Below are 15,444 nucleotides of genomic sequence, written 5' to 3'. Positions count from 1 at the left end.
CATTACTCACCACACAAGCTGAAATTTCAACAATTTTTACAAGTGTAGATGAGCTAGTAGTTGTAAAATCACTCCTAGGATTGAGGGAAGAGAGTGAACAGAGTGAGAGGCTGAGTTGCTCTCAGGAAAAAGGAGAGGAAAAGAGAGAAAATATGCAGGCTATTTCTTCCATCCTGGCAAAAGTGAGTGAGGGGAGTTTTACCTTAGTAGGTGAAGGTGAGGGTGTGAGGGTGGTGATCCAAAGGGAGCCCTTGATGCAAGAATATAGAGAACATGAGAGAAATTCAGGTACTGAAGTTTGGGAAGAGCCTATTGTTACTGAGTTAATGGATGCCAATGAAGCTGGCAAGAAACAGCTATTTCAGCAAGATTATCAAGCTGTCTTAGATTCTGTTTCTTTTGATGTTGAGACATTTACTCATCATGTTCCAGCTTATCAACTTCTAGTTGAACAGGGCAATGATGCAGTTGAGAAAAATTTAAATCTGGTGCACACAACTGCTTCTATGCAAAGGGCCAAGGATGCAGTGAATGCCTTGCCTACTACAACTGGTGTAGATTCTGATTCTCTCAGTGGTGAATTTGGAGACAGTGGTGGAGATTATGAAGAGGAGGATCCCATGGATTTAGGGGGAGAAGCTGGTTCAAGAAGGAATGCAAACACTACATCATGGATGTTTAGCAAAGAATACAGTGAGCATAATTTCAAGTCAACCCTAATCTCTCTTATCAAACAAACCAATACAACTCTTCAAGCCTCCACAGATGCCAACACCAAAAGTCTGCTACAAGATCATCTCAACTCCCTTCAATTACATCAAATATCAAATCTCAAACAGACTCAAAAGGTATATGCACTCAAAGCCTCCATAGCTGATATCAAGGGGGATGTATCTGACAGACTGGAGTCCAAGCTTCCTGAAGCTACAATGAGAGATCTACATCAAAGACTCAGGAGGGAGTCTGAAACAAACTCTAAAATTGAAGCTGTTAGAAGAAGGGTGATTAATTTGAAGAGTGAGCTCACTAAAATCAGACTCAATCAAGCTCATCAAACTATGCTTCTTCAATAGCTAGTGGCTACACATACCAAACCTAAAACTTCTCAACTTGATGCTAACAAAAAGGGGGAGAAAGGCTCAATTACCTCAGTTAGTCAAGGTGTCGCAAGTGAGGGGGATACAGTGCTGAAGATAAATGTCAGTAAGGTAATTGTTCCAGAAATCACCTTCACTAAGCCACCAGTGATGGACAATATATATTTGATCAATATCAAGGCAGCTGAACTAAATGAAAAGTAGGAGGAATTTGACAAGAAGATTGAGCAGGAATTTGGTCAAATAGAGAAACCAGACAAGATCTTTCATCACTTCTCTCAAGTCAAGCAAATCTCAATGAATGAAATGAGTCTGGATAATATGGAAAAGGGCCAACCTTCATGTATAAAGTCTCCAAAAGCCAACTTGGTTTTGAAGCCCAAAAGAAATTATCCAAAGTCATCTGATAAGAACCCCTTGGATCTTATGTTTGAGACTCCAAGGCCAGATGAAAAGAAGCTGATGGCAAGGTCCATTGCATTCTTCAAGGATCCAACTGACCCTATACTAAAGAGAAGAATTGCTAAGATCTACAGGAATGTGAAAGAAATCTGTGTGGTGGCTGGACACCCTCAGTTTGCAGAAGCTAAAAAGGAAGAAAATGTGAGAATTAAACAAGAAAATAAGCAAGCTGCTTTAGATGCTAAGAATCTCAAACAGAAGAAAAAGCAAGCTGCTATAGTAGCCAAGCTCCAAGCTGTGAAAACTGCAACTGAGCTTTTTGAGAAGCAACCTGTGATAGCTGAAGCTCAGGATCAGAAAATGCACAAGGAACCTCAACAGACAAAGAAGCCAAGATACAAAGTTAGTGTCAAAAGAAGATTGGACTTCACTGATGATGAGATGGAAGATTATATTTCCAACCAGTCTACATCTACAACTCAAATATCCAAGCCCTCAGTGGTGCAGGAGGAATTTAAGGTGGATCCTACAAGGAATTATCATGGTGAACCAATAGTTCCCAAAGATGAGCTAGTAGACTGGGATAGCTTGCCTCTTCCTGAGCTAAATTTACCAATCTTCAGCAAGTTAAAGAAGACAAAGACAAGAGCAATCAAGAAGGTCAAGCCTGTGAGACTCAAAACCAAAACCTTAACCAAAACTCAACCAACTGTCAACAAGGGAGATCTTCTATATATCAGTGACATCAAGGAATTTTCAGATATAAATCTCTACATGGATGAGCTAAAAGAAGTAAGAGCAATTAATGCTCACATAAATCTCCCTGAAAGACTGGTGTTCAAATACAAGGGTGAGAAAGAGATCATATGGCCCTTTCACAGGATTCTTCAAGAAAGTTGTTCTGTTTTGATAAAGATCTTCTCATCTTTCAAGAAAAATTTTGGATTCAATATAACTGCCAAGAAAATGGTTCTAAAGAAGATAGAAGAACTAAGGAGCTGAAAAGCCTCTTATGCACTCCCAAGGACTCTATCAATTCCCTTCATAGGAAATACAGTGCACTTGAGGCCTTACTGGCTGATGGAATTCATGGATGAAAAAGGTGTTAAGAGATTCTTCAGACTGGATGACCAATTGAGCATCTCAAGCAATGAAACTTTTTTGGAAATGCAAGAAAAGCTGGATCTATCAAATGCTGAAGAATTTGAATTTCACAGACAACTCCAAAATCAAAATAGAAGAAAACAACAGGAAGCTTGGGAAGAAATCAATACAATCAAAGAGATAGATCATATCTGCTCAGACTAGAGGAGCACCTTGAAAATGATTATGAGAACTCTTTGTACACTTTACTTTGTTCAATTTTCAAATAAACTGTAGCACTTACCAGTTTTATCTACCATAATTCAATCTGTACATTTAGGGTATTTTGTTATCATCAAGTTTCTCTTAATTTATGCCTACAGTTCTAGTAGACATAAATTGGGGGAGATTGTTAGGAATATGTTGTGAACTTGATGATAAGTTGAACAAAACACCTTAGTAGATTTAAATTAGTGTTTTTGTAGCTCTCGACGGATTTTCTATAATAGTCCCGACGGATGAACTTTATAGTCCCGACGGATGACCACTAAACATCCATCGAGAGTGTAGCTTATGTAATAATAAGTCTTGTAGCACATGTCTGCAAACAATAATGTATTAGTTGAATAGATGTTGTAGTAAATATAAGATGTCTTGTAATTCTGTATAAGTCAAATAGAGTCAACTAATAGAAAGGCTCCCGACGGATGATCTACAAAGACTCTCGACAGATAATCAATAAGGATTCCGGCGGATGATCATATTCAAAAGTGCAGTTCACAGTGACAACATAGTCACATGCGTCGGGTGTTTGCAAATGGAATGTGGCAGCCTAATTGCAAGATTTAGAGAACAAAGAAGCATTACCATTTCCATGCAATTATGAAGATATTCAAAGATGCTGGATAGTGTAATGAAGCAACATGAAATTAGACTAGAAACAATTTTTGTTTTACTTTTTTGTCTTTTTATAATGTAACTTGGTAGTATATAAACCAAGTGTAGCAAGTAGAATAGATAACTAAGTTAGTAAACATTATTTTCAGAGAGACAGAAAAGGCTGTATTTGTTAAGCATCTCTTTGTAATTCTGCAAGTTCACTTGTAAACAGCTGTGTGCTATTCAAACATCACAGAGTTCTCATCTTAATATATATATCTTTGGTGGATAAAGTTTAAATCCACCAGAAAGTTTTAAAGCCTTGTGTTTTATTTCTTTATGTTTGATTTTCATATCTTTATCATTCTGAAACATAGAAAAATCTACACAATTATATTATTAAGTAAGCACAATTATAAAATTAGAAAAAGAAACCAGAATTACATTCAACCCCCCTTCTATAATTCTTGTTGCATTGTTTGGGAATAACAATTAGTTCAGGTAAAAAGGTTCATAATTTGATAACTGACAGGAATTGGAAAAAGTGTTTAGGCTACAATAAAAATAGTGATAAAAATCTTAATAAACATATCACTAACACCACTTCTGTTGAATTTGTTAGCAATATTCAAAATGAACCTAAGTCAGTCTATGAAAAAAGGATCTACTTCTAGAAATACCGACAAGAGGAAAGTTGAGGTGAGATAAAAACATAGGTCTTTTATCTAAGGGACAACTGAAAAAGAAAATAAGTGAGATAACTGGTAAATCTCATAATCAGGGTTCTAAAAGAGGTAAAATGGAAAACATGGAATTATTAAAGCAAATAATTATAAATATATTCATGATGATCATAGAAAGGTTTGCTTTAAATGTGGTAATACTAATCATATTGCTATTGATTGCATGATAATTAAAAAAAAGGCTTCTGTTATTCTTGAGTTTGATGTTAGGGGTAGATTAGTATTTTATAAGCCACAAAATCCTTGTTTTCATTGTGGTAATGTTTGACATTCAATTTACATTTATCATAAGTATCATAGTTTATATCACAACTATTATGATCCTTTACCCAAGTTCAATAAATTGCAAATTCTATTAGCACTACTAAATTGAGTAAGCATGCATCTTATAGAATAAAAACTTACAGGACAAATCCTGATGGAGCAAATCCTGATGGTCCAAATCTTGCCAAGAAGTCTTCTGCTGCAAAATTACATAACATATTAAAAAGAACCCAACAAGTGTGGGTTCTTAAAAATGCTAACTGATTTCCTAATTATGATTGTAAGGTACCAAAAAGAATGTGTTAGTGCTGGACAGTGGATGTTCTGCACATATGACTGGAAATAAGACCCTGTTTCCAGAATTTGAGAAGAAGGTTGGCCTAATGGTCTCACACGGTGATGAAAATATAGGAAACACTTTGGGATATGTAAACATCATTATTGGAAATGTCATCATTCAAGATGTAGCTATGGTAGATGGACTGAAGCACAATTTATTGAGCATCAGTCAAATTATTGACAGAAGATTTCATGTTGTCTTCTATTATACTCACGATGAAGTAGTTCATAAAGTATCTAAGAAAGTTGTATTAATTGCATACATACATGGAAACATTTATGAAGGAAAATTTCATGCAAATACTAATGGTCCTGAAACTTGCCTGATCAGCAAAGCATCAATAGATGAAAGTCGGAACTGGCACAAGAAGCTTTCTTATCTCAACTTTAATAATTTTAATGAGTTGAATAAGAAAGATTTGGTAAGAGGTTTACCACACATGTACTTATCTGCTGATGGATTTTGTGATCCTTGTCAACAAACAAAGCAGAAAAGACTTCTTTTAAAAGCAAGACAGAATCATCCATCAAGAAGCCATATCAAATTTTGCATCTGGATCTCTTTGGTCCTGTAAATATTATGTCTATCAACAAGTTTAGGTACACCTTAGTTGTTGTTGATGAATTTACCAGATTTACCTGGGTATATTTCTTGCACATAAAAGATGAAACTTCATACATTCTTCTGGATCTATAAGGATAATTTAAAATGAATCAAAGAACAAAGTGCAAATACTCAGGAGTGACAATGGCACATAATTCAGGAATTCTAAGTTGGATGAGTTATAAAGGTACAAAGGAATCTCTCAACAATTTTTAGCTCCAGGTTCTCCTCAACAAAATGGTGTTATGAAAAGAAAGAAGCGAACTCTAATTAAAGTTGGAAGGAAAATGCTTGTCGAAGTAAATTTTCCAATATACTTTTGGGCAGAAGCTGTCAATACTGCATGTTACACTCAGATACTGACTTCTATAAATAGGCATGAACTGACTCTTTATCAAATGGTCAAGAAAAAGAAACCTAGTGTAAAGCATCTCCACATCTTTGGATGCAAATGCTTTGTACTATGAACACATCCAGAAAAACTTGGAAAATTTGACAGAAAAGTCGACAAAGGCATCTTTATTGGATATCCATCATCTAAAGCTTACAAAGTTTTCAATCTGAGAACTAGAAAAATTGTTGAATCTATTCATGTGTCATTTGATGATAAAAAGATTCCTGGTTTTGAAGAAATTAATGACTCTACTGGAAAATTTTCAAATCACACTGATTCATTACATGGTAACTCATCAGGAGGAGATAATTCAACTGATCAGAATGAGTCATTTAATGATCAAATCTCAAATGGAAGCTCTACATAATCAGGAACTGAGAGCAATGACTCAGGGGGAGCTTCACATGAAAATAACTTTAATGATGCATCCAAAGCATGGGGAGAATCAAGTAGTAGAACTCAACTTCTAAGAGCAGTCAAATGGAAAAAGGTTCACACTCCTGATCTTATTATTGGAAATTCTGATGTTGGTGTTCAAACTAAAAGTGCAACTGAACATGAATGTTTATATCATAATTTTTTTTCTAAGGAGAAACCTAAGAATGTTGAAGATGCCCTTAAAGATGCTGACTGGATTGCTGCTATGCAAGAAGAACTAAATGAATTTAAAAAAAATGAAGTTTGGAAGCTAGTACCTAGACCAAAGAACATAATAGTGGCACAAAATGGGTTTTCAGAAACAAGACTGATTTTGATGGTACAATAATCAGGAACAAGGATATACTTATTGCCAAATGATATTCTCAACAAGAAGGGATTGACTATGATGAAACCTTTGCTCTTGTTGTAAGATTGGAAGCTATCAGGATCTTTCCAGCTTATGCAGCATATATGAAATTCAAGGTCTTTCAAAGGAATGTCAAAAGTGCTTTTTTAAATGGAGAACTAGAAGAGGAAGTCTATATTGAGCAACCACCGGGATTCATTAATCCAAGATTTCTGGATAATGTTTACAAACTTGACAAAAAAACTGTATGTACTCAAGCAAGCACCAAGGGTCTGGTATGAAATACTTGCTCAATTCATGTTTGAAAGTGGTTTCAAAAGAGGTACAATTGACAAAACCTTATCTTACATTAATAAGGGTAAAGATCTGATTTTGGTATAAATTTATGTTGATGACATAATATTTGGGTCTACTAACAACAAATTGTGCAAGAAATTTTTTCATTTTATCAAGTCAAGGTATCAAATAAGCATGATGGGAGAAATGAGTTACTTTCTGGGTTTGCATGGTAAACATGCTGATGAAGGGATTTTTATCAATCAGTATAAATATACAAAGAATTTGCTGACAAGGTTTAACATGCAAGAAAATACAACTGCAACTACTCTTATGGCTATAACAACAAACCTAGATCTTGATCAAGGTAATGAGGTTGATGTAACTGCTTATAAATATATGATTGGTTCCTTACTATATCTTACTGCAAGTAGGCCAGATAATATGTATGCAATTTGTTTATGTGAAAGATTTCAGGAAAAGCCTAGAGAACCTCATTTGATTGATGTAATAAGTATTTTGAGATATCTAAAGGGTTCCCAATCCCCTGGCTTGTGGTATACAAGAGAATCAAATTTTAATCTGATTGGTTTTTCATATGCTGATTTTGCATGGTGCAAAATTGGTATAAAAAGTACATCAGATGGTTGTCACTATTTAGATGGAAGACTTGTTTCATGGCAAAACAAGAAACACAAATCTATTTCAACTTCTACAGCTGAAGCTCATTACATTGTTGGAGGAAGTTATTGTGCTCAGATTCTTTGGATGAGAAATTTGCTTTTGGACTATGGATTGCCTATTCAAAATTTCTTATTTATTGTGACAATCAAAGTGCCATAGCTATGACAGGAAATCCAATTCAACATTCTCTCACCAAGCACATCAGTATCAGAAATCATTTTATCCAAGAACATGTCATGGAAGGAAGAATTGAGCTTCATTTTATCCCAACTGGTCAACAAGTAGCTAATATCTTCACAAAGTCATTACCTGAAGCAACTTTTGCTAAGCTAATACATGAACTTAGAATGATCATATATAAGAAATAATGTCTAGTTAAATCCTGACAGGATAAGTCAGATCCTGACAGGTATATCCTGACAAGGTTAGTCAAATCTTGACATGATCAAATACTGATAGATATCATTTCATGATTATTTGAATTTATTATGACAAGTCGGAAATAAATTATCTATTTTTTATTTATACTTAAATTAAATCAGTATAATTAGTATTATTGTCAACGCTAAGTATTAGTCGTTTGTAATTCATGAGAGGGTTTTTGTGGTATATGCATAATTATAGGCGCAATAACACACTACCGCTCCTTAAAAGTCGTGCATTATTAACTATCAATACATGTAATTTGGTCCAGTAATTACTCCTCTCAATCAGTATCTGTCGTGTGTCATGCATGTCTATCTGTGTGTCTAAACCAAAATTGGTTTAACAAAACTAATCATATTCTTTCACAATATTTACACACACTCATTCATATTTTACTCTCTTTCTCTCTGCAAAAATACATACACACAAATTTCTCTACTAAATCCTAAAATATTTTCAATGGAATCTTCTACTCCAATTTCTAAAACTATTTATACCAAGTATATCACTCAAGAGAGGACCTTTGGACCAAACAATTTCAAAGCTCCACTATCCCATTATGGTGTTCATCCTGATTTTATATGATTCATATTTTCTTGCTCAAAGTGATATTGGTTATGCTCTAACTGCTCCTTTTAGAGTATGGTTTAGACAAGTCATGTAAATTTGGAGCACAACTCGAATTGATACAAAAGAGGTACCATTTTCTTTGGGTATGATAACAAGGAGTATGAGATTATAGCAGAAGTGGTGGAAAAAGCTTTGGGTCTTCCAAAATTAGGTGATAGAACAGCTGTGGCGACTTCTACTGCCACCCTTTTTGAGTTTGTCAGGAACATTGGTCACAACACACCTATTACCAAAACAAGGGAGCTTTTCAGAACCAAAGTTCAGGAAAGAATGGAACTTTTACTTTGATTGCATTATTAGGTGTTTTCTAAATAAGGTATCCAACTTTGATGTACTTTCACTTGTTTCTTTGAAATTATATTATTTTATGATTTATAATCATGTTTTTGACTATGAAGGAACAATATTACAATTCTCGATAGCTAGGTTAAGTGTTAAAGAGGGTGTTATAGGTTATACTAGATTTATGCAATTAATTTTTACTCATTTTCTTCCTGATGTCACTTTTCAAGATGATGAGTTAATTTCAATATTTCAAATTTCTGCTAATTCTATGACTGACCCGGGTAAAAAGGATGAATCTAATAAATTTCCGGAAAAGCTGATTTACCAATTGAAATTTGGCAATTCTTGCAGAGGACTATGACAAATAAATACACTGTTACAAATCCTGATGCTATGGAATATGACACAACATATCTTGTTCCTAACCCAAGCATTTCATCTCCCAAACACAAATCCAAACACTTAACCACCTCCGGTTCTTCTCAAAAGGAATCAGTTATAAAATCTAAAAATCATCTAGAACTGATGTGTCTGGAAGACAATCAAGTTCAAGTATTTTTTCACATTCACCCACACAAGTGGAGGTACAAGGTGGAGAAAGGAGAGTGCATGGACCCAATAAAATAATTCCTAAAAGAAAGAGGATTAGACATGCACTTGCAGATGAGAAGTTAAAGAGAAAAGAAAGAGTAGGGATGAGTAATATTATTTCCAAATAAGACTTTATTGATGAAGATCAAGCACCAGTGGTTTTCAAGCCCAAGCCTATATGAGTTACTAATGATGTTAAAGAGGATAATGTGATTGAGGAAAGTGGTGCTCAGAAAAAGAAAAGGAAGTTGGTGAGGTTAGATGATAAGCTTGAAGCACATAAATAAAGTGTTAAGATGCAGAAACAACTTCATGCTACTCCTGATCAATCAACTCTATATCCTGACAGTGAGAAAAATGACATTCCTACTATATTGGTGTAACACCCCCAAATCCGGGGTCGGGGATCCGGGTTGTCACGAGTTCCATTTCCCTTAATAACACCCAATCTCAATAAATAATCAACTACTCTGTACTGTGACCCCACAATAAACACACACACCACAAGTTATAGTCTCAGAGATGAATATCCAAAAATAATCACAAGTCATTTTATTTCACAATTATCTGCCAATACACCTTAAAAGGGTTTCTGAATAATTTACATTTCTTTGCCATTATTACAATTCATAAATATACATAAATCTGGTATATCAAAAGTTGAAGCCTAGCCTATTGGTAGTTCCTACCTCAGCTACAGCGACATCAATGCCTATAGAAAACTGCAGAACGTTTCCTATCCGCTCGCGAATTGGGAGCTTGGTCATGTTCATCTTTTCTATCTGTTGTTGTGTGAGGAAAGAAGAAAGCAAGGGTGAGCAGCAAGCCCACCAAAATAATATGTATAATGATTAACAATATATGAGCCTTCTCATAGTACTCATGAAAGTCTTGGTCAAAAGAAATGAACCAAGTTTGATATCTTAATGCGATGAAGTCGCAAAATATTCAGTATATATACATATATACTTTTCAAAATCTTGGAAGTCCTCTTCCATGCATAATATACACAGAGTTCCAGTTTATAACTGTATAAAACTATCGTTGCCAGGTGATCTCATATATCTAACCTTGTCTCAACGTTTTTCTGAAAATCTTTGACATACATAAGATAATCATTTACTAGATATAAGTTTAAAAGATGAAGTTACAAGATACTCCAATATACTTATATCTTTTCCAAATACTACTTGAACTACCACCGTTCAAGTTATAATTAGTTTCAACAGTTCATCACATAGATGAGACTACAAGACAAGATTTGAATAGATTAAGTCTTTGAAATATTATTGAATGAAATGAAGTTACGAGATACTTCATTAAGTCCCGATATATATATACACCTATATATACCTCTCATACATTTCCTGAAAACCTCTGTCATGTAAAGTATGAACAGAGTTGCAATATCCAATGAATTTGGAAAGAAAAGAAATTTTGGCATAAACCTGATATCTTGCTGATCAGGCAAAGATACCAATAAGTAACCTTTTCTACTAGTAGATGGATGAATCCCCCACCGGTCATCACCCTGGCCACATAAGGACCTTGTGCTGGACCGCCACCCGGCCTCTTACGCGTTGATGGACTGCCACCCAGCCACTTACACTTTGATAGACCGTACCCCGGCTTGTCGCTTATGCCGACTCAATTAGATGGACTTACTTCCCGAATGATGGGTAAGTAATCAATTCATTTATCAAAACAGCAACCTTGTTGCGAATATAAAATACACCACAGAGCCGGATCCCTTAGATTTTTGAGCGAGTATTCAAGTCCCCTTCAAAAAGGAAGATCTTAAATTTGAAAATGAGTTTTGGGATCCGCTCTAACCTTTAAAAATCATTTTGAAGACTCGAAAACACTTTAAAGAATGTTTGGAGTAATGCTGATTTAATAAAGTAAATCAGTCCCGATATATTAGAAAATATCTGAATATTATTAAATAATATTCCCATAAGGATAATCTCTATATAAGTAACTTGAAGTAGAAGTTGTAAAACTTATACTTGAAATGAGTATTAAATAACCAAAGATATACTTATACGAAAGTATTATCTTTATTTGAATAATCATAAATAAGTTTGATTATCGACACCTTATTCTTTAATAAAATAAAGAATATATTTCAGTAAATAATCGGAGTCATAGGTCATCAAATTAATATTCAAATAATATTCAATAAATAATATAAAGTGAGTCATAAGTCCTCGAATGAATATTCAAGTAATATTCATTAAATAATATAAAGGAGTCATAAATCCTCGAATGAATATTCAAGTAATATTCATTAATTAAAATAAAGTTAAAGTTATCGAATAAACCTTATTCGATTAATAATTTTGAAAACTATAACCATATATATATGAAAAAATATATATTATACTCGGGAACATCGACTCCCGGTTTAGAAATATGTTCACCTTTGGGTCCCCTATACTAAGGGTAAACTCAAATACCGCTTATCTCTAGCATAGGTATTATGCAACTATAAGCATTTGAACCAACAGATATATAAATCAAGAATATGAAACAGGAATGCATATATACCATATCACATGCTACAATATATCGCAAGAATTTGCTAATATTTATCGCAAGATCATGCATATACACATATACATCACAACAACAGTTATACGGGTAGAAAACTTGCCTGAGTGCTCCTGGATGGGCTTAAGCTTAGAGTGGGTCTGATAACCTATGAACAACAACATAAGTCGGAATTAAACCACGGTCGCTTAAGAAACTAGACTTTAACCATTTAGAGTCCTAACGTTCGCTTTTGCGCTTAACGATTTACTTAAGTCGCTCGAGTATCCTCGGCTCCACCATTTTTAATAAATTAACCATTAAGGGTTTTAAGGCGATTCCTTTGCGAGTGTCTTACCAACTGCCTAATACACTTTAAAAAAATGATTCATACTCCCATTTAGTCCTTTAAGGTCTTTAACCTATGTTTCAAAGTAAGGCGAGTGGTAATGGTTCAGTCGTGAAACACCGTTACTTAAAACGGTCGTTTCTCCTAAACCGTACATCGGAATCAAACGAACTACATATCAAAACGAAGCTCGTAACATGAACTATCTAATCATAGAAATGGTCAAAACCTAGCAGTGAGTTCACGGGTCCTAATGTTAAGAACAAAAACAGCCTAAAGTAAATCGGACATTACGACGGCTATGTTTACGCGATTTCCCAATTTTATACCATCTCAAATCGACCACCAATCAATCCCAATTCATTCATACAACCAACATCCCTCCAAAACACACTACAACAGTCCCAACACTTCAAGTTCTTCCAATTTATGTTATTCTCATCATGAATTTAAACTATACTTAATTCCTTTAACAAATTAACAAGATTCAACATTCATTTCACTACCACTCCAACCCAAACTCTAAACAAACAAGCTTCATGCTTTACATATACTATATCAATCATAACCATTCCTAAATACTCAAAACTAAAGCTAGGGTTTGGAGTTTATACCTTCTTGAAGCTTCTTAACACAACACAAGAGCTTTGAATGCCCAAAGAACCTTGATCCTTGCTTGTATAACCTTAAACTTTCATAAAATTCAAGAAAACTAAAGTTATTTTTTTGAAAGTTACTATTCACCATCTTCTTCCTTGAATTATTGGAAGAGATTGTGAAGGAATTTGAAGCTTAAACTTATGGGATAGCTATATCTATGCATAAGGAGTACTAGATAATTAACTTACTAATTAAGGAAGCTTGGAACTTGAATTTTGAAATTCTTCTTCTTGAAAATGGGGAAAAGCCGAGAGCAAGCTTGGAAAAAAGAGAGATTTTTGTGTTTGTGATTTGTTTAGCTTAGCTTGGTTGGTTTTGTTTTGATTTTTGGTTAATTACCTTATTAACCTTATATTTGTGTGGTTATAAACCAACCACACCTCCTCCTTGATTAACTTCCTAATTGTTTGCCTAATGACCGCTGATCTGCTATACGGTTCGCTTAACTTTCGTTTTCGTTTATCGTTTGAGGGATCATACCCGGGATCTTATTATTTGGGTTTCCTTAACCTTTCTCAATACATTATAATCCTTTTATGATCCTCTCTTAAAATCCTTTAATTTAAATCCTTTTATCCTGTTACCTTATACTCAATTCTTTCCGTATCTAGTGGATTTCCGGGAAAAATCAAAGTGTTCGGAACTGGATTCTGACGATCTTTACATACACTTATATACCATATAGAGTACTAATAAAATCTCAGAATATCAATCAAAGAACCCCTACATAGTGTGGCAAGAAAAGTATCTTTATTCAGCATAATCAGCAAAACACTATTCATAAGGGTTATAAGAAAGTTCAAAATTTTGGGGTTATTACAATTGGTCAGCTCTTCTGACAGAGTGATTACTATTCTAGATACTGCTCCTCTTCCTGACGACCCTCCATCTAAATTCATTGAAGTTTTTGCTGAGAGAATGGCTCAACTTTCAAGGGAAGTTGGCCTTGATACATTGGGGAAGAAAACTAAGTTCCGGTCTCCATAAAAAGAGCACAACACACAAGAACTTGATTCTAAAAGGGATTCAACAACTATTAAGGATTCAATCACACAAGAACTAATTTCTCAAATTGAAAGTGCAAACATACAAACCCAAAGGACAGTTCCCAACAGTGCTCAATGGGTCCTGATTCTGTGGATACTAATGTGGCATCTGCAAAAAAAGGAAGATCATCAGGAACATTTGGCCAAGCTGGATGCAGTCATAAATAATCCACTATTTTAGGGAAGCCCACAAGAACCTTCAGTCAAAGGGTTGAGGAAGCTCCAAAGCCTTAGGTCCCATAAGAACCATCAGTTCAAAGTAATGATGCAGACCAATCTGAAAATCCTGATTCAGTTCCTGATGTTGTTTCAAAGTTAGTTACAGATGCATCAAATCCTAATCATGCCAATCCTAATCCCGATATCAACATTGTTGCTGAAAAGCAGAACACATGAGCAATCTTGGTCACTCATCATTCTGCTATACCTTTAGAGTCATCTACAAAAGATATAATATCTACTCCCACTTCTACTTTATCTATCAGTATGAGTATAAATAAACCTTTGCATGAGGATACTCGTATTTATATGACTGTAGACCACTCATCTCAACCCTCTCTTATTTATTCTTTTGTGAGTGATTTGAGCCTTTCAAGTGAGATTTTGAGAAAATAATTAGTGAAAATTAAAACTGCTGAAAGGCAGTCTTCTGTACTGGTAAAAGGAGAGGTAGACATGAGTGAAAATAGTGTGAAAAATATTACTCTTAAAAGTAATATAAGTGTGAGAAGTGATGAGATCACTTTAAAAGAACAGAGAGACCTAGGTGTTTTATGGTTCTTTTATCTCAGGAACAGATCATGATGATGTACCTAAACTTTCAAAAGATGATCAAAAGCTAAAAGGTATAGCTGAAGAACCAATACTTGATGTTGATCTTGATTTTCCACCTTTTACTGGTGATGGTGGTGGTGGTGATGATGATGAAGATGATGATGATCCCGATGCACAAATTCTTAAATATGTCTTGGAGGCTTCTAAGCAATCTGCTTTTGGTTCTTCATCAGGACTTGCATCAGATACTCACACTCTGTTTCTCAGTCATCACAGAAATCATGAATGGAATAATTCTTGAAGGTTGGTAAATGAGACCATCTCTTACAAAGATGTTCATATTCTTTCTGATCATGCTGTAAATTACATTAAGAATCATGATCTCAAGAATGTTGTCAAGGCCACTACTGTTCTTAATAAAGGGCTTGAATTCAGGAATCATGAAAACAAAGGAATTCAGTAGATTAATTGACTACTTCCATCAGTGGCACTAATAAGTATCCAGGATTAAGCAAAAGGCTTGCTGCTGTGGAAAGGAATCAGGATTCTATGGATGAAAGGCTGTCTATTATGGAGAAAAATTAAAACTCCACTAATCA

The 15,444-nt window shown here is 34.6% G+C and overlaps 1 protein-coding gene across 1 annotated transcript; it reads left to right on the top strand.

Annotated features, from left to right (window-relative positions):
• Positions 1–7,066: 7,066 nt before the first annotated feature.
• On the top strand, positions 7,067–7,711 carry LOC141714584 (secreted RxLR effector protein 161-like). The gene has a single exon (XM_074518098.1). It carries the CDS (start codon positions 7,067–7,069, stop codon positions 7,709–7,711), a length of 645 nt encoding a protein of 214 aa, XP_074374199.1.
• The last annotated feature ends 7,733 nt before the right edge of the window (positions 7,712–15,444 follow it).

Source organism: Apium graveolens, chromosome 3 (genome assembly GCF_009905375.1).
Source record: "Apium graveolens cultivar Ventura chromosome 3, ASM990537v1, whole genome shotgun sequence".
NCBI lineage: Eukaryota > Viridiplantae > Streptophyta > Magnoliopsida > Apiales > Apiaceae > Apium > Apium graveolens.
Note: the sequence above shows the minus strand (reverse complement) of the source record. Positions and strands in the feature narration are given on the sequence as shown.

Bases quoted from the DNA above. Each gene is read 5' to 3' on its own strand.
- LOC141714584 (XM_074518098.1), top strand. From the start codon at position 7,067: ATGGGAGAAATGAGTTACTTTCTGGGTTTGCATGGTAAACATGCTGAT.